Here is a 26,049-nt window from a genome sequence, read left to right on the forward strand (position 1 = left end):
AAAGGGTGGGCTAAATCAAGTTTTAACCCTACAGACTAAGACTGGGCTGGCCGTTAAAGTTTATGTGTGTGTAAAGGCAGGTGTCCCAATATTTTTGACTAGATAGTGTATCTGGCAAGATTTACAATGGTGGTGGAACCCTCCTACACATAAATACTACATTTAGACATACAGTACCTGGGAGATGAGACAACTTCTCTACATGAAGTGGCATGTTTGGGAATCTAACCCAGATGCTCAGGGATGCTAAGCAAAAGTTCTAACCTCTAAGCCACAGAGCTGACACATGTGAAAACCTACTACACATAAATACACATAAATACTGCATTTCTTTGGACATACAGGTGATGGAATTACATTACTCAAGAGTTATTCTTCTTGATTTATTCTGTGATATTTGGTGTTTTTTTGTGGGTGAGAGTAGAATATTACCCTCAAATTTTTGGGAATTACATTTTGATTTCTGATGTTGGTACACGTATCACATTTTTGGGGCTCAAATTATGATTATTTGGAAATAATAAAAAGCACAAAAAATTGTGACTCATTTTAAATTTGCATCAGCAATGGTATTGTTTGTGGATTATAAAGACACCTGTGTGAGTTTGAGTAAAGATTGTTGTGAGATCGAGAGTAACAAGTGAAAGTGACATAGAAAAAATATATTTTACCAAAACATCAAAACATTCCACATTCTAGCATTCTTAAAAACAAAATATTTGAAGTAGAAGCAACAATGTTGCAAAGGAAAATTTATTTCAGAGAAAGATACATTTCATCTCAACATTAAAAGGATTTATTTGTGAAAGTTATAAGTTGTACCATTAGAATCAATGGCTAAAACTTGCATTGGACTATAATAGCACCGATTTTCACTTCCAAAAAATGCTTTTTAACTCAGCGCTCATTTTTGTATTTACTATAGCGCCCTGTAAAAAAGACACTGGAGCTACAATGAGAGCTATTTGCAGGTCTGAGCATGCTCAGTTGTGTTGGCACCTAGTTGTACAAAAACAGGGAATTAATCTCTTCTCAGACTTTTAAAGATATTTCAGTGTAGAAATCACTTTTTCACACAGTTTAAAAGCAGATTACCTTTAAATAATATACCGCATATTTCAGTACTATTTAGGCAATTATATCATACTCTAAACAATTATTCCATGTGCAATTGTCCAGGTTTTAGCAGAGTAAGGGTTTGGGAGCTATTTTGTTTCAGGGAACTACAATAAATTCGATTTTGGGAGTATTTTTTCACCAGCGCTATAGTGAATACTGTTTTAGCGCTAATTACCGCAATTAGAGCTAATTTGCAGTAATTAGCGCTAATTAGCGCCACGGCGTTATAGTAAATGACCCCCAGAGTTTCTTCAATGGGAAATAAACTATGTTTTTTTGGAATACTCCACTGGGCTCTATTTTAATTTTTAACTAGAGAGCAATAAACTGAAATTTCTATTTTAATCCAAAAGTCAGTGCTTCACAGTATTTTAAAGAGTAAAAGAAAACAGACATAGTTCAATTGAGAAGTGTGATTTCAAATTGTCCCAATTATCAGACATGCAAAAAAGCTATAGACTTTTTTTAGCAAGCATTTAATATTTTTTAGACCAGACAACAGTTACATAAATGGTTAAAACTGTTATTATCAGCGTGTATACTATTAATATTAGACGGTCGACCAGGTTAGCTGCCAAGGTACACTGTAACTTGGCAATGTTTTCCGTTTTAGTGTCTGTCAGTAATTTGTGGATCTTCAAAATCGCTAACAGTAGCCTTTTTAAGAGCTTTACTTCTGTAGATATGTTCAACTCTCTCTCCGTATTCGCTTCCTTCTCCACAAGCTCTAAGCATATTTTTCCCTTTTTCTGACGGTCACCTGGAATTAGGAAAATTATTAAATTAGGAATTATTTCTCATGACAGCTCATGACTTTTTAATGAGGAGAATCACCAATTGCAAACTCTTATGCCCTGTACACACAATAGGATTTTCCAATAGAAAATGTGTGATAGGACCTTGTTGTCGGAAATTCCGACCGTGTGTAGGCTCCATCACACATTTTCCATAGGAATTTCTGACACACAAAGTTTGAGAGCTTGCTATAAAATTTTCTGACAATAAAATCCGTTGTCGGAAATTCCGATCGGGTGTACACAAATCCGACGCACAAAGTGCCACGCATGCTTAGAATAAATTAAGAGACGAAAGCTATTGGCTACTGCCCCGTTTATAGTCCTGACGTACGTGTTATACGTCACCGCGTTCAGAACGATCGGATTTTCCGACAACTTTGGGTGACCGTGTGTATGCAAGACAAGTTTGAGCCAACATCCGTCGGAAAAAATCCATGGATTTTGTTGTCGGAATGTCCGATCAATGTCCGACCATGTGTACAGGGCATAAATGTGCCTGTATATTTGAAAACAGGTCTGTTTTATCCATAGGGATGACAATACAGTTATCAAGGCAGCTGGGATTTATTAATTATAAAATTTCTAACAAATAGGACAATTTTACATTCTTTTCTCAGGAGTATCCAGAAGATTACAATTTGTTAACCTGCCTATTTATCCTATTTGCCAACCAACTCACTTATCATGAAGTGACAAGTACCTGGGTTCAATGAAGATTTCACAATACGATAGTTGTCCAGCAACTGTTATGAAATGCACATGGAGGCAGTAGAAAAGTTTGTGAGCACTAATGCACGATGGTAAAAAAGAATTCCTATGTCATCCTTGCAGAATGTAATATGATAGTGCTGCTATTCTGCTGACTTGCTTTGAACTGTAAAAGTGTAAAAAAAAAAAAAAAGACAGGAGGCAGTTTTTGAAAAATCATTTATTAAAAAAAAAAAAAAATGTCCCTCAATGTAGATCCAGATCCAACACCTGTTGCACCACCGGCCCCGTAAAGGCTAACCACTGAATGCCTGCTCTTCCGTGTGACAGTTCTTAAAAGGGTAAGGGGTGGGGCCACCTGGTGATGTCACCTGGTGGCACCGCCCCCCCTTGTGACATCACCGACCCAGCATTCGGCAGTTAGCTTTCGTCGCGGGCAGAGCATTTTTTGGGGGGGTTTTTGGGTCCAGTGGTGCGGTGGACGTCGTGATTGGCGACTGATCTACATTGGGGGACATTGTTTTTTTTGTTTTTTTAATAAAAGAATTGTCAAAAACTGTCTTTATTTATTTTGACACTTTTTTGGTGAATGAGTAGGGGTGCAATGTACCCCATACTCATTCGCATGGGGGGGGCAGGATCTTCCAGATCTTCCAGATCCTAATAAGCCCCCTGTTCGCAGACCCCCACAACCACCACCCAGGGTTGTCAGGAACAGAGCCCCCCTGCCCCAAAGCACCCCCTCGTGCTTTGTGGCATGTGGCCTGGTATGGCTTGGTCACCCCCCCCTTTTCTGGCCTGCCAGGCTGCATGCTCAGATAAGGGTCTGGTATGGATTTTGGGGAGGGGGGCACGCTGTTTTCTTTTCTTAATTTTGGCATGGGGTTCCCCTTAAAATCCATGTCAGACCCAAAAAAAATTTCCACTCAACTGTCAGTGGAGAAGCCCACTGACAGTTGATGACTCATCTGTTGTTAATGACTCAGCAGGCAGCTTACCAGGCCCTGTTCCTTAACAACCAATTGACTGTGCGCTCCTTGGGCAAACCACCGAGCGTACAGAAAATTCGTGTGTTGTTCGGGCCGAACGTATGCTCAGCCCAAAGCGTTTGCCATCCCTACTCATGTATAGTCTGGGCCTAGGATGCTGAGGTTCCACCGGATTTGAAGATTAAGCAGCATATTTTTAAAGTAGGTTTGACTTTCACCAAATATTTACTAACAGTGAATTAATAGCTTTTAAAACCCATGCACCTGAATGATTTACCTGCAGTGAATGTTTGGCAAATGTCAGATCCCCTGCATTATAATTATGCCCCATTATCTGTTAATTGCAACCCCTATAAGGTCCTTTCATTTTACCCGCATTTGGTCAGTTAACCTCCCTGGCGGTATGATTATTTCAGATTTTTGCGTCTCAAAGCAGTACAATTATTTTGCATAGAAATTTGGCGTTTTATATTGTAGGGAAAGAAGAGGTTTGCTCGGGCCTGCAGCACACCACTCAGCGCCAGAAGGATAAGTCAATGTCCAAAATTAAGAGAGCAGAACTAGAGAATGGGGGAGGTAAAAACACTCAGTTTCTACACTAAGTGATCTAAGAGACAGCAGCCGTTTAAAAAAAAAAAAAAAAAAAAAAATAAGTATTATCACTTATGGACATTTCCCTGATCACCTCACAGACTCTGTACCTCTCTGTTTAATCACTTTTGTGCGTAGTTGGCCGCATGATATTTATATATATGTTTTTTGCCCAACAATAGCACTGTTTGTAGTGTATGTTTACTTGAATTGTTTATATATACTATTATTTTGCAGTTTTATATTGTAGGCCTGTAATTCTTAGCAATAATACACTTAAATCTGTCCAACAAGAGTCTAGTAGATATCCCTGGTATGATGAAGTTTAAAAAAAATCATAAATTATAATATAATAAATAAATATAAATAATTAAAAAAAATATATATATAATAATAATAAAATAAATTTCCCCACGATTCACTATCGCTCAATTCTGCAAGTGTTCTAATTTACTATCGCTGTTTTCTAGCTACAATCTCAAGTTTCCAGACAGAAAGAACAGTATATATCATATAAAACTGCATGCAGGGCATTGGACAAAGCATTGGGGACAAAAGGGATGTGAAATGATTTCATACAGTACTGTAATCTGTAAGATTACAGTACTGTATGTGTTATGATTTTTACAGTTTTTAGAATTTGCCGCCAGGCTCCACCCCATGCGTCGCAACGCTCGCAGGGAACGGAGCCCGGCACAGAAAGGCTTCAGGAGGAGGGCAGAGCCCGCAGACACAGCGGGGGACATAAAAAAAAAAGAAAGAAGGACGGCGCCCTCTAAGTGCAGCATGTATGTTAAAAATATTTATTACAATAGATAAAAACACTCACATTTGAGTTGCTAAAAACCAGCATGTAAAGTAGTTTCATCCGTGTTCTCTCGGGGGATGTGGGTGTCACGGGCCGGTGGGGGGGTTCCTGGGATGTGAGTCCTGTGACCTGGGTCCTGGTAGCTGTTCCAGTGGTGCTGAGGATCCTCAGAGCGTCCGGGCAGCCAGGATGTCGGTCATGGATCCTCTGTGGAGCGCCGTGCTGACCTGCGTCTTCACTTCCAGGAGTGGGGTGAGGCGGGCGGTGCTTCACGTTCGGAGCATGCATGCTCCTAGGTATGCTGGTGGCCATATTCAGTGTGGGAATTTATACCATAGGCACTGGGAGGGGTGGAGAGGTCATTGAGAGGAGGGCGGGACTATGTATAATGATTGGGCGCGTAGGTAACCATGGAGATGGGGTGTACACAATGTGGAAGGGGAGTGAAGGGAGATGGTGAGTGGACGGGGTGGGGAGTGAGGGGGGGAGGAGATATGCAAATGAGTATGTTGTGGTAAAAACATGTATGTGTGTATATGGATCGTGGGGTAAGGAGAAGGCGGTCTATATAAAGAGGAATGTTGTATTGATCATAGTGGACGGGAACAAATATATATATATATGGGAAGGGAATACAAAAATGCAGAAAACGGTATATAATTAAATAGGTGTATAATTATAGGGAGAGATGGGTGGTATATATGAGAAGAAATGACGCAATGATGGAAAAGGAATAAAACATGTACAATGTATATACGTGTATAAACACAAAGAACCATTTATAAAGGATCCTTTCACACACACATACACATATATACACATTTACATGACGCGTAAGATTGGGACAAAAGGAGGGGGGGAGTGTGTTTCCAGACGGGTATTTGGGAATGAGAGGAATGTTATGGGAAATTCACATCCCAGAAAATCACATCCCAGGAACCCCCCCACTGGCCCGTGACACCCACATCCCCCGAGAGCACGCGGAGGAAACTACTTTACATGCTGGTTTTTAGCAACTCAAATGTGAGTGTTTTTATCTATTGTAATAAATATTTTTAACATACATGCTGCACTTAGAGGGCGCCTTCCTTCTTTCTTATTTATTGTTCCAGAGCTTCTTCTAGCTTTTATAGACTGGCTGCCTTCCATTTATTCAGCATCATTTTATCCTTACATGGACTAATACCTTAACTTGTTGTGAAACATTAACTACCACCACCAAGTTCCCCCTCTCAGGAACCCCCAACCCACCCCCTTCCCCCCACCATTTTTAGTTATATGTACTCGGCTACCTCCATTGTGCGCCATATTAACCCCTTGACAGCGGGGGACATCGCAGGATCCTGGGGACAAGGTAAGTATACCGCACCAGGATCCTGCAATGCAATCCCGCATGTGACTCGGGGTTACCGCTAATGGTGCTGAAATTTAACCCCAAGCCACACTCGGGAATACTGTCAGGGAGGTTAATAACCTTACATTGCTTCCAATAAAATCTTTATGCTGATAACACAAAAATCTATCTCTCCACTCTTCAGCTCAGTCGTTCAGTCTCCCTGCGCATCATTAATTTACCAATTAACATTATCAATATAAATGTTACACCACTTCCTAAAACTCAATCTTCCACAAACTGAGCTCATACTATTTCCTCCATAGTGCATTCTCCCCCAACTTTTCAATCACGAGCAATAGAACAACTTTCCTACATCTTTCTATTCCCCTATGTCAGGGTACTAGGCGTAATCCTGGACTCAAACCTCTCCTTTCAGCCTTACATTTAATTACTGTCCGAATCTTATCACGTTGACCTCCTTAACATTTCCAGAATATGCCCCTTCTTAACCACTTGCCGACCGCCTAATGCAGATATACTGCGGCAGAATGGCACAGGCAGGTACCTGGTACGTGATCTGCCTCCCGCGGGCTGGGGGTGTATCGCCCCCCCCCCCCCCGGTGCCCGATTGTGGTCGGCTTCGTTGGGGAAGCGATACAGGCTGAGTGGGAGGCCACTCATTCGTTGCCACCCCCTCGCGATCGCTCCCCACGAATTAAAATCTTCCTCTGCTGCTGTAATGTAAACAGCGGCAGAGGAAGTGATGTCATCGCTCCTCGAGCTGGTCTTTTCGTTCCGGCGCCGAGGAGAGAAGATATCAAGTTTGTTTGCACCAACACTACACTAACAGTAGAACACGCAGGCACACTTTTCACCCCCCATCACCCCCAGATCACCCCCCGATCACCCCCCTGTACCTCCTGTCACAGTGACACCAATAGCAGTTTTTTTTTTTGCATTGGTGTCAGTTAGTGACAGTTATAAGTGGTAGGGCAGTTAGGGTTAGCCCCCTTTAGGTCTAGGGTAACCCCCTAACCACCCCTAATAAAGTTTTAACCCCTTGATCACCCCCCTTCGCCAGTGTCACTAAGCGATCTTTTTTCTGATCGCTGTATTAGTGACACAGGTGACGCTAGTTAGGGAGGTAAGTATATAGGTTAGCCCCCTTTAGGTCTAGGGTACCCCTCCGACCCCCCCTAATAAAGTTTTAACCCCTTGATCACCGTCGCCAGTGTCACTAAGCGATCTTTTTTCTGATCGCTGTATTAGTGACACAGGTGACGCTAGTTAGGAAGGTAAGTATATAGGTTCGCCGTCAGCGTTTTATAGCGACAGGGACCCCCATATACTACCTAATAAAGGTTTTAACCCCCTGATTGCCCCCTAGTTAACCCTTTCACCAGTGATCACCGTATAACTGTTAGGGGTGACGCTGGTTAGTTTGTTTGTTTATTATAGTTTCAGGGCACCCACCGTTTATTACCTTATAAAGGTTTAACCCCCTAATCGCCCGGCGGTGATATAAGTTTTTAGGGTCAGATAAGGTCTGCGTCGCCCCAGGCAGCGTCAGGTTAGCGCCAATACCGCTAACACCCACGCACGCAGCATACACCTCCCTTAGTGGTATAGTATCTGAACGGATCGATATCTGATCCGATCAGATCTATACTAGCGTCCTCAGCAGTTTAGGGTTCCCAAAAACACAGTGTTAGCGGGATCAGCCCAGATACCTGCTAGCACCTGCGTTTTGCCCCTCGGCCCGGCCCAGCCCAGCCCAGCCCACCCAAGTGCAGTATCGATCGATCACAGTCACTTACAAAACACTAAACACACATAACTGCAGCATCTGCAGAGTCAGGCCTGATCCCTGCGATCGCTAACAGTTTTTGTTGGTAGCGTTTTGATACAGTCGCTAACAGTCAGGAGCTTTTTTGCCTGTGACTCTCACTAGTGTACTGCTAAATTTAGAGCCCAAAATGGCAAATCGAAGGTACACTAGTGAAGAGGCCTACACGTTTCTGAGCATGACAGATAGTGAAGAGGAAGTCACTCATCTGTCAGATTCAGGCTCAGAATACGAACCTGTAGACGACAGCGGCTCCATGACAGATAGCTCTGACGTGTGGTCCCTGCCAAGGTCAGGCGTACCAGACCCCGAACTTCTTCTGTCCTTGAAGTGTAAGAACCGCAGGTCCCTCGTATGGAGCAGAGAAGTATTAGCGCCGCTATTCCTTCTGGTGTACTGGCAAGCGGTTTGCGGTTCATGCACTTCAACAACAATGAACTCTGTCATCCTCGTGGAGATCCTGAATACGATCAGCTCTACAAAATTCGGCCCCTCGTAAACCACTTCAACCAACGTTTTGCAGACTTGTTTACTCCCCATCAGGTTGTCTGCGTTGATGAGTCCCTGATTGAGTTTTCATTCAAACAGTACCTTCCCAGCAAGTGTGCCAGATACGGGGTCAAGATGTATAAGCTCTGTGACAGGGCCACAGGCTATACATGTAGTTTTATGGTTTACGAGGGCAAAGATAGTCACGTAGAGCCGACAAACTGCCCTGACTACATAGGAAGCGCTGGCAAGATTGTGTGGGACTTCGTGTCACCCTTATTCGGAAAGGGGTACCACTTGTACGTGGACAATTATTACACAAGCGTGCACTTTTTAGTCACCTTTTTGATCATCAGATTGGAGCATGTGGCACCGTGCCACCTAATCGCCGGGGCTTTCCCCAGCGGCTTGTAGATTCCCGTCTTAGGCTGGGGGAGAGAGCCTGCTTGCAGTGTAATAATTTGCTCGCTATGAAGTGGAGGGATAATAAGAATGTTTTCGTTCTTACCTCCCTTCATGCAGACACAAGGGTCCAAATTACTGCGGCGACTGGTGTTGTGGAGAAACCCCTCTGTGTCCACGAATATAACCAAAATATGGGAGGGGTGGACCTCAACGACCAGTTGTTGGCGCCGTACCTAGTTGCCCGTAAGGCCAGATGCTGGTACAAAAAAGTGTCTGTTTCTTTCAATTGGCTTTGCTGAACGCTTATGTGCTATACAGAGCTTCAGGACGGACTGTATCCTTCCTTAAATTCCAGAAAGAGATCGTCAGAGCCCTTCTGTTTCCAGACAGTGCTCCACCTCACCTTCCCCAACCAAATGCAGTAAGCCGGCTGCATGAGAGGCATTTTCTTTATGTCCTCCCGAGTACCCCTACCCAACAAGCCCCCCAAAAAAGATGTTGTGTCTGCAGCAAGCGCGGATATAGGCGTGACACCCGGTATTATTGTCCCTCCTGTCCTGACAATCCTGGTCTTTGCATTGGTGAATGTTTTGAATGCTACCATACACTAGTTGAGTATTAGCGTAGGGTACAGCACTGCACAGTCTAGGACACACTTTCAGAGGGTCTCCCAAGATGCCATCGCATTTTGAGAGACCCAAACCTGGTACCAGTTACAAAAGTTAAAGTTACAAAAAAAAGTGTAAAAAAACAAAAACAAAATACAAAAAAAAATAAAAAAAAAAAAAAACCCACAAAAAATATATAAAATAAAACAACCAAAAATAGTTGTCGTTTTATTGTTCTCTCTCTATTCTCTCTCTATTGTTCTGCTCTCTTTTACTGTATTCTATTCTGCAATGTTTTATTGTTGTTATGTTTTTATCATGTTTGCTTTATAGGTATGCAATTTTTTTATACTTTACTGTTTACTGTGTTTTATTGGTAACCATTTTTTTGTTTTCAGGTACACCATTCAGCTGCAGAGCAGATTTATTCATCTTGACAGCAACAGCGTTTGCTCCCACGATACATAAAGCCGTGACTCCAGCGCTGTCGGAGGTGATTTCACCACCACAGTTACATACTTCAGCATATATGCGAAGCGTGGGGGCAGCAGTGGGTGGAGGAGCGATTTGCTCCTGCCTTTTGCGGGAGGATGCCCCCATGCTTCGGCATATATATATTTTAGGCACAGGTTGCGTTAAATGTTTTATTTTTTACTATTTTTTTTTTATTTGCTTTGCAGGTATGGTAAGTCTTACTGTTATACTGTAATGTTACTTTGTTTTATTGTTAACCATCATTTGCTTAGCAGGTACGCCATTCAGTTGCAGCGTGGATTTATTTATCTTGACAGCAACAGCGTTTGCTCCCACGATACATAAAGCTGTGACTCCAGCGCTGTCGGAGGTGATTTCACAACCACAGTTACATACTTCAGCTTATATGCCGAAGCGTGGGGGCAGCAGTGGGTGAAGGAGCGATTTGCTCCTACCTTTTGCGGGAGGATGCCCCAATGCTCCAATATCTTTTTTTCGTTCAGCCCACAGGCTGCATGAAGAAAAAGTTTACAATATACAATATACAACAAGGACCAGCAACGTACTGGAATGTTGCTGGACTTTTAGTGATTATACCAGAATGATGCCTGCAGGTTTAGGTATCATCTTGGTATCATTCTTTTCAGCCAGCGGTCGGCTTTCATGTAAAAGCAATCCTAGCGGCTAATTAGCCTCAGTACTGCTTTTACAGGCAGTGGAAAGGAATAGCCCCCCCCCACCGTCTTCCATGTTTTTCTCTGGCTCTCCTGTCCCAACAGGGAACCCGAGAATGTAGCCGGTTATTCGGCCAGCTGACCATAGAGCTGATCAGAGACCAGAATGGCTCCAATCATCTCTACGGCCTAAGAAACCGGAAGCTACGAGCATTTTAATGACTTAGATTTCACCGGATGTAAACAGCGCCATTGGGAAATTGGGAAAGCATTTTATCACACCGATCTTGGTGTAGTCAGATGCTTTGAGGGCAGAGGAGAGATCTAGGGTCTAATAGACCCCATTTTTTTCAAAAAAGAGTACCTATCACTACCTATTGTTATCATAGGGGATATTTACATTCCCTGAGATAACAATAAAAAAAATTAAAAAATGAAAGGAACAGTTTAAAAATAAGACAAAAAAGCAAAAAAAAAAAAGCAAAAAAAAAAGCACCCCTGCCCCCCCTGCTCTCGCGCAAAGGCGAACGCAAGCGTCTGTCTGGTGTCAAATGTAAACAGCAATTGCACCATGCATATGAGGTATCACCGCGAAGGTCAGATTGAGGGCAGAAATTTTAGCAGTAGACCACCTCTGTAAATCTAAAGTGGTAACCTGTAAAGGCTTTTAAAGGCTTTTAAAAATGTATTCAGTTTGTCGCCACTGCACGTTTGTGCGCAATTTTAAAGCATGTCATGTTTGGTATCCATGTACTCAGCCTAAGATCATCTTTTTTATTTCATCAAACATTTGGGAGATATAGTGTGTTTTGGTGCATTAAAATTTTAAAAAGTGTGTTTTTTCCCAAAAAAAAGTGTTTGAAAAATCGCTGCGTAAATACTGTGTGAAAAAAAAATGAAATACCCACCATTTTAATCTGTAGGGCATTTGTTTAAAAAAAATATATAATGTTTGGGGGTTCAAAGTAATTTTCTTGCAAAAAAAATACTTTTTTCATGTAAACAAAAAGTGTCAGAAAGGGCTTTGTCTTCAAGTGGTTAGAAGAGTGGGTGATGTGTGACATAAGCTTCTAAATGTTGTGCATAAAATGCCAGGACAGTTCAAACCCCCCCCCCAAATGACCCCATTTTGGAAAGTGGACACCCCAAGCTATTTGCTGAGAGGCATGTCAAGTCCATGGAATATTTTATATTGTGACACAAGTTGCAGGAAAAAGACACTTTTTTTTTTTTTTTTGCACAAAGTTGTCACTAAATGATATATTGCTCAAACATGCCATGGGAATATGTGAAATTACACCCCAAAATAGATTCTGTTGCTTCTCCTGAGTTAGGGAATACCACATGTGTGAGACTTTTTGGGAGCCTAGCCGCGTACGGGACCTCGAAAACCAAGCACCGTCTTCAGGCTTTCTAAGGGCATAAATTTTTGATTTCACTCTTCACTGCCTATCACAGGAGGCCATGGAATGCCCAGGTGGCACAACCCCCCCCAAATGACCCTATTTTGGAAAGTAGACACCCCAAGCTATTTGCTGAGAGGTATAGTGAGTATTTTGCAGACCTCACTTTTTTCAATTTTTTTTCTTGTCTTTCTTCATTTTCAAAAACAAATGAGAGCTGCATAATACTCACCATGCCTCTCAGCAAATAGCTTGGAGTGTCCACTTTCCAAAATGGGGTCATTGGGGGGGGGTTGTGCTATCTTGGCATTTTATGGCCTTCGAAACTGTGATAGGTAGTGAGGAGTAAATCAAAACTTTACGCCCTTAGAAATCCTGAAGGCGGTGCTTGGTCTTCGGGGCCCCGTACGCAGCTAGGCTCCCAAAAAGTCCCACACATGTGGTATCCCCGTACTCAGGAGAATCAGCAGAATGTATTTTGGGGTGCAATTCCACATATGCCCATAGCCTGTGTGAGCAATATATCATTTAGTGACAAGTTTGTCATTTCCTGCAACTTGTGGCAAAATATAAAACATTCCATGGACTCAACATGCCTCTCAGCAAATAGCTTGGGGTGTCTACCTTCCAAAATGGGGTCATTTGGGGGTTTTGTGCCATCTTGGCACTTTATGGCCTTCAAAACTGTGATAAGTAGTGAGGAGTGAAATCAAAAATTTACGCCCTTAGAAATCCTGAAGGCGGTGCTTGGTTTCGGGGCCCCGTACGCGGCTAGGCTCCCAAAAAGTCCCACATATGTGGTATCCCCGTACTCAGGAGAAGCAGCAGAATGTATTTTGGGGTGTAATTCCACATATGCCCATGGCATGCTTGAGCAATATATCATTTAGTGACAACTTTGTGCAAAAAAAAAAAAAATTGGTCACTTTCCCGCAACTTGTGTCAAAATATAAAATATTCCATGGACTCAACATGCCTCTCAGCAAATAGCTTGGGGTGTCTACTTTCCAAAATGGGGTCATTTGGGGGGGGGTTTGTGCCATCTTGGCATTTTATGGCCTTCAAAACTGTGATAGGTAGTGAGGAGTAAAATAAAAAATTTGCACCCTTAGAAATCCTAAAGGCGGTGCTTGGTTTCGGGGCGCCGTACGCGGCTAGGCTCCCAAAAAGTCCCACACATGTGGTATCCCCATACTCAGGAGAAGCAGCAGAATGTATTTTGGGGTGTAATTCCACATATGCCCATGGCATGTTTGAGCAATATATCATTTAGCGACAACTTTGTGCAAAAAAAAAAAATTGGTCACTTTCCCGCAACTTGTGTCAAAATATAAAATATTCCATGTACTCAACATGCCTCTCAGCAAATAGCTTGGGGTGTCTGCTTTCCAAAATGAGGTCATTTGGGGGGGGGGGGTTGTGCCATCTTGGCATTTTATGGCCTTCAAAACTGTGACAGGTAGTGAGGAGTGAAATCAAAAATTTACGCCCTTAGAAATCCTGAAGGCGGTGCTTGGTTTCGGGGCGCCGTACGCGGCTAGGCTCCCAAAAAGTCCCACACATGTGGTATCCCCATGCTCAGGAGAAGCAGCAGAATGTATTTTGGGGTGCAATTCCACATATGCCCATGGCATGTTTGAGCAATATATCATTTAGTGACAACTTTGTGCAAAAAAAAAAAATTGGTCACTTTCCCGCAACTTGTGTCAAAATATAAAATATTCCATGTACTCAACATGCCTCTCAGCAAATAGCTTGGGGTGTCTACTTTCCAAAATGGGGTCATTTGGGGGGGTTTTGTACCATCTTGGCATTTTATGGCCTTCAAAACTGTGATAGGTAGTGAGGAGTGAAATCAAAAATTTACGCCCTTAGGAATCCTGAAGGCGGTGCTTGGTTTTCGGGGCCCCCTAAGCGGCTAGGCTCCCAAAAAGTCCCACACATGTGGTATCCCCATACTCAGGAGAAGCAGCTAAATGTATTTTGGGGTGCAATTCCACATATGCCCATGGCCTGTGTGAGCAATATATCATTTAGTGACAACTTTTTGTAAATTTTTTTTTTTGTTGTCATTATTCAATCACTTGGGACAAAAAAAATGAATATTCAATGGGCTCAACATGCCTCTCAGCAATTTCCTTGGGGTGTCTACTTTCCAAAATGGGGTCATTTGGGGGGGTTTGTACTGCCCTGCCATTTTAGCACCTCAAGAAATGACAGAGGCAGTCATAAACTAAAAAGCTGTGTAAATTCCATAAAATGTACTCTAGTTTGTAGACGCTATAACTTTTGCGCAAACCAATAAATATACGCTTATTGACATTTTTTTTACCAAAGACATGTGGCCGAATACATTTTGGCCTAAATGTATAACTAAGATTGAGTTTATTGGATTTTTTTTATAACAAAAATTAGAAGATATCATTTTTTTTCAAAATTGTTTGGTCTTTTTCCGTTTATAGCGCAAAAAATAAAAACCGCAGAGGTGATCAAATACCATCAAAAGAAAGCTCTATTTGTGGGAAGAAAAGGACAGAAATTTTGTTTGGGTACAGCATTGCATGACCGCGCAATTAGCAGTTAAAGCGATGCAGTGCCAAATTGTAAAAAGTGCTCTGGTCAGGAAGGGGGTAAATCCTTCCGGGGCTGAAGTGGTTAAAGAATTACACCACCAAGATACTAATTCACTCACTTGTTATCTATTGCTTTGACTAATGCAACTCGATTTTCATTGGTCAACCTTTAAACAGGCTACCCACTCCCTCTTCTCCACTCAGTCTATCACTAATGCTGCTACTAGACTCTCCACCTTGCCAACTGCCATCCCCTTCTGCCAATCCACTGACTTCCGAATGCGTGACAATTTTTTTTTTTTAAATACTAACATACAAATCTATCCATAGCTCTGCCCCCTGCTACATCACCAACCCACTCAAACTGTCTCAAAATATCACCCAAACCATTTTTTTTTGCTTCACCCAAATCCTCCTGCTTGCTAGCGCCCTCTTCTCCTCCCCTCATGCTTGCCTCCAGTACTTCTCCAGAAGCTCCTCCTGGAACTCCCTACCTCAGCCATTATTGTCATCTCCTCCTCTGTCTGCCTTTAGGCGATCCTTGAAAACTCATAATTTCTTGGATTCCTATTCTGCCTGTACCCAACAACATTCTGGATCTACCTATCTCTTAGATATATTGTCTTTAGTATCAATTGTTCCTCTGTTTTAGATAGTAAGTTTTCTTAAAACAGGGTTCTGTGTAAAGCCAAACTTCACCCTCTCAGTCAACATTGACTATTTGTAATCCTTATGCTGCTAGCATTGGTAAGTAGATAGAAAAGTATATGATATTTACTTTTTGTAAAAATGTTTTACATTTTTCATTTTTTCAGTTCCTTTCTGGTTTCAATGCCTAGGAAAATGATGTCATATATCCCAGGAGTCTTACGGGGGGGGGGGGGGTTCTCTGCTAAGCACGCCCCCTCCTGCCTGAATGCCTGAGGTAAGAGCAGATGAATTCCAGAAAGTAAATGCTACATGAATCTTCTGCCCTTACTCAAGATGGTCACAACCAGAAATGCTAGGGTGTTTTTCTACGTGATATCTCTGCAGAATAAAGTATGGAAATATGGATAGATGGGTGAGTTTTCCTTGAATATAAGAAATTAATTAAACAGCTTTTGAGGTTTGTGGTGCAAAGATGCAGTGAATTTCCACACTAACCTTTTGTCTTGAATTGTATTGTAACTACTGCCTCATTTTATTTTATAAAGTGTAGCACAAAATATTGGCACTAAATAAATCCTGAATAATAATAATAATAGTTAGGTTCCATGCCAGGTTCACTTTAATCACTTTAATACCGAAGACAAATAGTTACTTTAACATAAGCTCTGGCTTTTTGCTGAGTGTCTTGTGTAACTTGAATAAAACACTCAATTATGCAACTACCAACTAGAGGTCAAAAAGTTATGCTCTGGCGTGCTCTCTCCTACCTCTTTCACAATTCTATTGGTTGCTAAATGTGATAGGTGACCCCACCGACTAATGCCTTTAATAGGAACTTAATAGGAAATGCATGTAGTGATTTTAAATTGTACAACTCCAGAGGTCATGTACTCAAAATCAGTGGCGGCCGCTCCATTAGGGGAGCAGGGGTGCCACCCCCCTAGTCTACATGCACGGCCCTGGACGCATAAATTTCAATGGGGTTTTTTTTTTTAATCACATGATTAGAGCCTGAGGCTTGGGGCTTCCTGCCTCTCCTCCCAGCCAATCAGGAAGCGGGTCCCGAGCCCCAGTTGGCCAGGGAGTCCTAGGACTCCCAGCCAATCGGGTCTCAGGACCCATTTTTTGTTCAGCCAGGAGGAGAAGCAAGGCCTGTTAGGCTGGGAGGAGAAGCAGTTCTTGCCTTAGCAAGCTGGAGTGAGGAACAGCTGGTGGAGTGGCAGAAACAGCCTCTTTAACCACTTCAGCCCAGAAGGATTTACCCCCTTCCTGACCAGTTCATTTTTTGCGATACGTCACTGCAACGCTGTAACTGACAATCGCACGGTCGTGCGACGTTGTACCCAAACAAAATTGATGTCCTTTTTTTCCCACAAATAGAGCTTTCTTTTGGTAGTATTTGATTACCTCTGCGGTTTTTATTTTTTGCGCTATAAACAAAATAAGAGTGATAATTTTGAAAAAAATATATATTTTTTTTTACTTTTTGCTATAATATACATATCCCCAAAAAAGCATATAAAAAAACGAACTTCTTCATCAGCTTAGGCAAATATGTACTCTGCTACATATTTTTGGTAAGAAAAAAAAAAAAGCAATAATATTGATTGGTTTGCGCAAAAGTTATAGCGTCTACAAAATAGGGGAAAGATTAACACTAGGGGGCGATCAGGGGGTTAACTGTGTTCCCTGGGAAGTGTTTCTAATTGTATGGAGGATGGGCTGCCTTGGAGAAGAGCGAGATCGCTTTTCCTGATCACTAGAAACAGCTTATCTTTCTCTTCTTCCCTGTCAAAACAGGGATCTGTTTGTTTACACTGACAGATCCCCATTCTGGCTCTCTTTCCCGCGATCGCAGGTAGCCAAAGGACATAGAGTCTGCTGGACCTGCCGGGCATGCGCCCGTCCGCAGTACTACATGCACAGACCGACGTACGGGTACATTGTTTTACGCAGCCAAGCCGCCTTGCTGCAGTATATATGGGGAAGGCGGTTGGCAAGTGGTTAAGCTTCCAGGAGCCCTACCCCGGATCCAGAACCACCTCTGCATCGGTCTACTAAGGTTAGGAAATTTATCGCTGCCTTACCGCCCGTCCCATGCAGAGGGGGGCGTAGTGCGAGTGAGGGGGCCAGGTTTGTTTGCCGCCCCCCCCCCTAATATTGAGCACCAGCTACCACTGCTCAGAATGCATCTAAACACACGTAAACACAAGCATAAGTAAATTCCATTGAAAGCAAGTATAAACACAGGGGAACTTTATCTGGAAAGCAGGTGGGTGTACAGCAATTGATGTAATATCCCCAATAGAGATACAGACCATGAACATCACCCTTCCCGTTGGCCTTCCCACTTGATAAAAATGGTCCTTACATTTTTTTTAATAAATCCAACTAGTACTCACTGTTTTCCTGAGGTTCAATGCTGGCCAAATTTATGTGAAGGGTTCTTTTGAAACACAGAAGATATGAAAAACGGTCTAGTATTATGCTTTTTACCCAATGTGGAACATTTCCTTGTGCTTCATACAGGTTTAGAATGTAGGAGGTTCCAATGGATCCAACTATACTGACAAGCATGGTGGCCATACAAACACAGCAGTATATACCTAGGAGAAAGAATGCCACTTTTAAAAAATAAAGCAAACAAAAAAGTACTCAAAAGAAGAACAATTTGTGGATTCATATGACTCACCAAAGCCTTAACATTTGTTAAAGCAGACCTTCCGTGAAAATGGAAGGTGTGCTTCCTGGCAGCACCTCGCCACCACAAACACAATTAGCTGCAAAAAAAAACCTTTAAAAATAAAGATGTAAATACTTATCTCAGTTCCAGCTTTCAATGTTGTTGGGAGCAGTTTGCCAACCCTAAGTAAATTTATGGACAATTTGTAAAAATCTGTGATTTATTTTACAACTCTATGTAAATATCAGGGGCTGATAATTTGTCATGCTGTGTTGTCCTTATTAGTGTAAACCAGGCAATTTACTTGATATGAGTATTGTTAGTGTTTCCATATTGTGTTTAAATATCCATTATCTTAGTATTTAATAGTTCTGTCATTTTTTTTCGTAGTAATGGGGTATATGGTGCAATAAGTGTTGTGTGTACATGAAGGGCTAAGCAAAACAGCAAAAAGTTCATAGAGTCCAATCGGAGTGTTCAGGATAACTTTCAGCTCATCTTGATGCACCAGATGCAGCACCTCTAAAAAGACTGAAGTATCTCTATGCAAACAGATAAGAAGAACAGCAGTGAGCAATCTGAGTATAGTATATTAACCGATTTATTGTGGTGAAAAGACAAATGGCAATGGATAACCTGGTTAGCTTGAGAAAAATGCTTGGATGGCCTTCAAAAGCATAGCTTCGCCCCCTGACATCCAGATGACATCACTTCTGGTCTACTCTGCATCCCACAAGAAGCTCTCCGCCATCTTGTTGTTTTCCACTTTCTCATCCAAGCTGTCATACAGCCTTAACGTCTGGACTTTCCAGGCTGCAATTTGTGCCATTTCTTTTTCCCATGTGAGTTGCTAATATCTCAGTACTATTAATGCTGCACTTAGTTTGGTCCCCCTCGGGGTGTTCTCTTGGTCCTGCAGGTGTATCCCCCCAACACTCCTATCTTGGTCTGAGGTTTCCTGCTGTCGTGAGACTGTCCATAGGAAGCCCTTACTATGTGATGAGCCTGATTTTAACTGTTACAATGTGAGTTGCCATTTGTCTTTTCACCACAATAAATCAGTTAATATACTACACTCAGATTGCACACTGCTGTTCTTCTTATCTGTAATTTTTTTTGTCAGTAATGCTCCGTCAGTAATTTTTCCATGTTTGTCAGTAAAAAATGCTGTGGGAGATTGGCAACACTGGCTGGGACGTGCAAGTAATGTCACTGTGCCTTACCGCTGCCTCCTGGGATACATGGTCCATTGTGGGAGTACATTCTTCTGGGATTTTGAGTGCCCAGGAGGCAGCAGTAAGACACAGTGATGTCATCAGCGTCTCCAGGAAGTGTCAGAAGACAGAAACAAGGTGACTTTTTTTTTTTTTATTTTTTTTTTTCTTATCCTTTTTTAGCAGCTCTCATGTGGGCGGTGCCTATTTGCAATACAGTGAGATAACAAAATGTTGCAGGAGCCGTGGCTGTCAACATTGTCACTGCTTATTCATAGGCCCATAGTCTGTCAATCAGTACCTGGCCGCACCTAGTTCTGCCCACTGTTTTCTGGATTGGCAGTGCTGCCTCTGTTGCTGAACCCTCCCACTGTGAGCTGCAGTGTTTGGGATGAGCATGTGAGACACAAATCAAGAACTTAGTTGGCTCAAGCAGAGAAGGTAAAGGACGATTTTTTTCGTTTGCTTTATGAGGCTTGTGCATCATATAGGAAATTGTTCTGTATAAATTGTCATACGAGAGTCTTTAAGTAAACTTTCAGACAACAAAAGTAATCTATATGTTATAATTCAGAACAAACAAGGCTTTCTTTTGGCAATATATCGTTTTGCCAAAATGATTTAATTTTCAATGCAATCAATGAAATTGGTCCTGTATCATGTGATCACTGTGATTCATCAGATCAATCACAGTAGTGAATAAAAGTTGCATGAATGAAAACCTTTGAAAAAAAAGGCTCTTATGCACTTTTTTTTGCGTTTGTTATATTTAGAAATATCATAACAACAGATTGTAACAACACAGTGCAATGTGGTGAGATCTTCGAACCATTATATCAGAGCTGCGTATGGAGGAATGTTTATGGAGCATAGGATAAGAGCTTATATTGAGGTGACGAGGAGTAATAGCCCTATTTAAAGGGCAGGTGCAAATTTACCTTACTTTTACTGGGTCAATATCCTGGGGTAAGCGTTTTGGCTATAAGGTGGTGGATACACTGGTTGATGGTGATTTACTAATTAATTCTGCACACTATTTGGCAATTTCTGTGGTGAAAGCAATAATGGACTTTACATACTACTGATAGTCACAGAAGAAGAGGAGTGTTCAATCACAGACTATGTATGCACTTTATTTTTTTTTAACTGGTTTTATTGAACACTGGAGTAATATATAATTTACTTTTCACATATGATTTATACATGTGGCGTGGTTTATATATGAATTTATATATGTAAGAGCAGTCTTCAAAAAGTTCTTGCACTTTTATATTTTCTTTGGAAATGGCGGGTGAGGGCAGGAGAAATAATAATTAGTCGCGTCTGAGAGTGTCATGTGACTAGTCTGGCAAGCCAGCTGACCTTGCATTTCAGTATAATGCCCCGTACACACGGTCGGACTTTGTTTGGAACATTCCGACAACAAAATCCTAGGATTTTTTCCGACGGATGTTGGCTCAAACTTGTCTTGCATACACACGGTCACACAAAGTTGTCGGAAAATCCGATCGTTCTAAACGCAGTGACGTAAAACACGTACGTCGGGACTATAAACGGGGCAGTGGCCAATAGTTTTCATCCCTTTATTTATTCTGAGCATGTGTGGCACTTTGTCCGTCGGATTTGTGTACACACGATCGGAAATTCCGACAACGGATTTTATATCCTCCTCTCAAACTTTATGTGTCGGAAAATCCGATGGAAAATGTCCGATGGAGTCCACACACGGTCGGAATTTCCGACAACAAGGTCCTATCACACATTTTCCATCGGAAAATCCGACCGTGTGTACGGGGCATAAGAGTTATCACGCTGTGGTGAAGATGGCTGCGAAACTTATAAAAAAAAAGTGCGGAAACTTTTTGAAGACTATATGCTTAATTTGATGCACTTTTGATTTGGTTGTGTTTGGTTGAGTTTTTATTTTCAATGACATTATATTTCTAAATGATATTCCCAACAGTGTTTAGAAGAACAATATATCTCAGCATTAAATCAAGGCTGTCATTTTGAATGGAAATTGCCAGCAACAGCAGCGGGGTGCACTGGCAGGTAAAGAGAAAAGAGAGACAGGGCATGCCACATATGTCCTTTGTACTTTAATGCACTTTTTTTTTTTTTTCAAAAATTTTTATTCAATTTTTGTCAGTTTACAAAATGATAAATCGCATTTTCATATAGCAGTAGGTATTGTAAACCGAAAGATAAACAATAAAATCTAACAGAGTCATAGAACTTTGCATTCCTAGTACAATTTCCTGAATTATGAGGAATATGAGCAAGGCAGGAGAGACAATATTCCTCCACTAGTCACCCCGTTTGGGAACTTACTGTGACATTGCGGAGGTACAGCCTCTACAAGCCTATGTGTCATCGGCAGCATTAACTGGGTTATATCTGTTAGCAGTCGTGTAACAAGAGCGTATAGCTCATAATTAGTATTAAGTAAACTAATATGTATATTAAACAGGATCAATTCAGAGACCATATGGAAAAGGAAGGATATGAACCTTAAAAATACAGATAATTATTAGATAATTCGCCAAAGTGATAGTAGATGAGATTTCTGTCATTTACGATGAGTGTCGTACCACTTTAATGCACTTTTTATGGGCATACATAGCACACCCAGGATATAAAATTGAACCAAAACCATTGCAGATTGCACTGAAAACTGTATTTTTTGATTGGAAGACTACATTATTTCAAAATGTATATGCTGTTTAAAAATCTAAAGACATACCTAGCAATGGAGGAGTTTCCGAGAGTGGTAGTATATTATTTAGAATCAAAAGCAGCATAGAGAATCCCAGCACAAGGGACATTTTAAAACCAAGCCGATCTGCTTTGTCCATTTGAATAAACATACTGACCATGTCAAGAGCCACCATGAAATAAACTGGCATAATGAAGGTCAGGACATAAACTGCAGAAACCCTTTCTATTTTGAACTGGAAGGCAAAACAGAAGCTATTAGAATGCAGACAAAGCATACATTTTAAAACATCCCTTAATAAGTGTCCATTGCTATTTATTTTGCAATCTCAGCTAACAGAACTTGTGCATAAAATGTGTGAAACTCGTGTTTCTTCCTCCATACTCCAAAGACATACTGATAGGTTAACTGGCTGCTGTGCAACTTGGCCCTATATGTGTATGTTTCCATATCCTTATTCTCCAAAAAAAATCCATATACATCCACTACTTAATGTTTTATGTCTCCATGAATGTCCTCCATGAGCCCCAAACCTCTACTTTTCCTCCTTACTTCTGGTTAGTTGGAATGAGCAGTGCATGTTAGTTGCGGTCATGTGCACTACTCTATGTACACTACACATCCCATAGTCCATGTTGCCTGGTCCATCTTGGGAGAGAGCAAGAGAGGATGAATATTTTCCTACATAAACTGAAAGTATGGAGAACAAATGTAGCCACCGTGTAACAGTAAGTTGAAACACAGCAGGAATTTAGAGATTTGGAGGAGGCTGAGATCAATAGAAGGAACTATGAGTTAAGAATACAAATTTAAATATAAACATTGTTTAAAAAAAAAATATATCCATAAGAAATGCCCAGGTGTCTATAAATATACAATCCATCAATTTCTGTTACAGTAAGGGGCCTATGCATAAAAAAATTGTTTTGCGAAAGTCTCAGCATTCAAGCAAAAGTCATGAATAATATCTGTAATGTTTATAATTAGGGATGGGCTAGATGTAGAACATACAAACATATGGGACGCTCGTGGCAAGGTCGCCCGCCGTGGAGCTCCCCATAATGCACTGCGAGATCGCAGTGCATTGACGGCTGCTGATTGCCCAAAGCATGCACCTGACCTGCATGCTTTGGCCAATCACAACGCAATGTGCTGTGAGAGCCATGATAGGCCAAAGGCAGGGTGCCTTTGGCCAATCATGGCTGAGTATATAGTGCAGTGCATAGTTTATACTACAGTGTAGTGCTGAGAGTATATACTACAGTGCAGTGCAGAATACATAGTGCAGTGCATAGTATATACTACAGTGCAGTGCAGAATATATAGTGCAGTGCATAGTATATACTACAGTGTAGTGCATAGTATATACTGCAGTGCTCTGCAGAGTGTATATAGTGCAGTGCATAGTACACAGTCACCACTGATCCCATTTTTTTTTTTTTATAATTTTTTTTTTTTTTTTGCAAGCATCATAGTTCTGTTGCTGCATTATTAGTACTCCCCCTTCTGTGTTGCAGGTGTTATTCCTTCTGTGTCTGCACAGCTGTGCTATACCTTTGATTTTTTTTTCTGTGGTGCCGCAGCACTAAGAATATTTAGGGCATAATTGCTGTCCCCCCTTCTGTGTCACAGGTGTTTTTCTTTCTACGTCAGCAGCGGTTCCCTTTTTCTTTTTTTGTTGTCCTCTCTTATTTTTGATTACATTTATTTTATTTTAGTTTTTTTGCAGCAGCAGCAAAAAAAAAAAAAAAGTCTCCACATTTGCTCCATCGTTATTTTATTAAAATAAATATATAATAAAATGGTATTTAGTGCACCAAGCACAAAAGTATTGCACCCAAGGAGCAGATTCCCTTCCCACATTCTGTAATAAGGAGTTATAAAATTCCCCTCCCCAAAAAACTAAAAAAAATCCCCATCATGTCCGGAAGGCCAACAAGGAGAGGCAAATGCTCATAGGCCACTAAAATAGGGCAAGCAGCCTATGTGTCTACAGTGAAAAGTGGTGGTCGTGGACATGGTGCCTCCTCTGCAGGTGGTGGAACGATTGTCCTTTTTTCCCCTGCTGGCCGTGTTATTGAGCCATAACATGCAGAAGAGTTGGTGGAGTGTATAACGAAGCCGTCCTCATCCTCTGTAACCCAGGCTCATATTAGTTTGCCTTCCACCGCAGCTGCCAAAGAGGCCTATTCCACTGGCTCCTTGTCCACAGCTACTCACTCCGTAGCCCCACCATCATACACAGAGGAGTCACCAGAATTATTTGATCACAGTGTCGGTTACGCGCTGCTGGAGGATGCGCAGCAATTGGAATGCTCCTATGTTGGTTCCCAGGTTGAGGAAGGGAGTAACGTGAGCTTATAGAGAGGGGGTGCCACAGAAGGACACATAATTATCCCCCAGCTGCAGCATACTGCCAAGTTTACTCCAGTGACGACGATGGAATGGATGATAAGGTCACTGACTGTACTTGGGTCCCTGAGAGAACAGAGGAGGAAAGTGAGGAGGAGTCACAACTCCAACAAGGCAGGATGTCCTCCAGGGGCCAGCTTAAGGGCAGCCACCCTATTGCATTACACCACAGAGCTCCACAAGTGCAGGGCGCTGCTGACTTCCAAAAGTTCATTGGTGTGGGCTTTTTTCAACACACGTGCAGTAGATCGCAACCTTGCTGTTTGCAATCTCTGTCTGAAGCGGATCAAACGTGGCCAGAACTCCAGCTGCTTGGGCACCACATGCTTGACAAGACACCTGCCATGCAGTCCATTGGCAGCCACACCTGAAAGACCCACATCCTAAAAAAGAGGCAGACTTCTTCTTGCTCCTCATCTGGGATCTCTACCCCTACTATACCTCAAGGCTTCTCAAAAACCTGCACTAAGAGGAATGATGGTATAGCAATGGGTGCCACAAGTACTTTCAGCCAATCTGCTAGCAGTACACCACCTGTTGATTTCAGCAGGCAAATTTTGCTACTCCAGTTGCTGAACCGTGAAATAAAAAAATACTGTCCCAGCCATCCACATGCTCAGCGTCTAAATGCTAGCTTGGCCAAATTGCTAGCACTACAACTGCTGCCTTTTCTTTTTTTTCAAATTCTTTATTTATACAAAAAAGGAAGCAGTAATAACATTATTACATTACATTCCAACAGGTACATACATATATCGTTTCTTATAACCTCATTGTTTTAGGGCAGGATTAATATTCCTCAGGTTATACAAATATATATATATATATATATATATATATATATATATATATAACAACAACAAAAAACAACCCCCCCACCCTTCCCCCTTATCTCCCTTTCCTATGGGAGCCAGGCGACTTCCTCATTCTTATATAATTACTAGACCGACGGACTTCCCTCCTTAGTTATGTTCCCCAACAATCTCTTTCCCTCTTATGAATATACATATGTGTCCCACTCTTCCCATATTTTAGTATACTGCTCTTTTTTATTTTGAGCCGAGAGCATCAAGTCCTCCATGGCCCCAACATTTCTGACCCTATTGAGCCACAATGCAATCGATGGTGGCTTCAGGTCTTTCCAACACAGAGTAATACAGGCTTTAGCAGCATTAACTAAGTGGCATAGAACAGAGTTTTTATATGTCTGTAAAGGGATTTGTGAGCAAAGAAGCAGAAAAAAGAGGGGTCGTCAGGTATTGGAAAGACTGTAAATTTTTGGGCAATACTTTGTACCTCCAACCAGTATTGTCTGTTCTTTGAACAGGACCAAACTATATGGACTAGGGTCCCTTGTTCCTTGTTACATCGCCAACAGCGATCCGAGGCCTCTGGAAAGAACTTACAAAGGCTTGACGGGGTGTAATACCATCTCGTTAGTAATTTGTAATTGGACTCCTGGGTCCGTGTGCAAATCGATGAGTTCAACGACAGGTATATTATCTTCTGTCGTTGAGCCGCCGTAAAGATCTTATTAAGGTCTCTTTCCCACT

General features: G+C 41.7%; 1 protein-coding gene across 1 annotated transcript in view; it reads right to left on the bottom strand.

Annotated features, from left to right (window-relative positions):
* Positions 1 to 739: 739 nt before the first annotated feature.
* LOC141112551 (5-hydroxytryptamine receptor 3A-like) overlaps positions 740 to 26,049 on the bottom strand; it is a 97,494-nt gene continuing 72,184 nt past the window's right edge. The window contains exons 7-9 of the mRNA XM_073605471.1: positions 22,112 to 22,319; positions 17,874 to 18,077; positions 740 to 1,879 (exon numbers count right to left, since the gene is read on the bottom strand). Coding sequence (XP_073461572.1) covers positions 1,596 to 1,879; positions 17,874 to 18,077; positions 22,112 to 22,319 — 696 coding nt within the window. The 3' untranslated portion in view covers positions 740 to 1,595. The remainder of the gene's footprint in view (positions 1,880 to 17,873; positions 18,078 to 22,111; positions 22,320 to 26,049) is intronic.

Source organism: Aquarana catesbeiana, linkage group LG11, assembly GCF_042186555.1.
Source record: "Aquarana catesbeiana isolate 2022-GZ linkage group LG11, ASM4218655v1, whole genome shotgun sequence".
Lineage (NCBI taxonomy): Eukaryota > Metazoa > Chordata > Amphibia > Anura > Ranidae > Aquarana > Aquarana catesbeiana.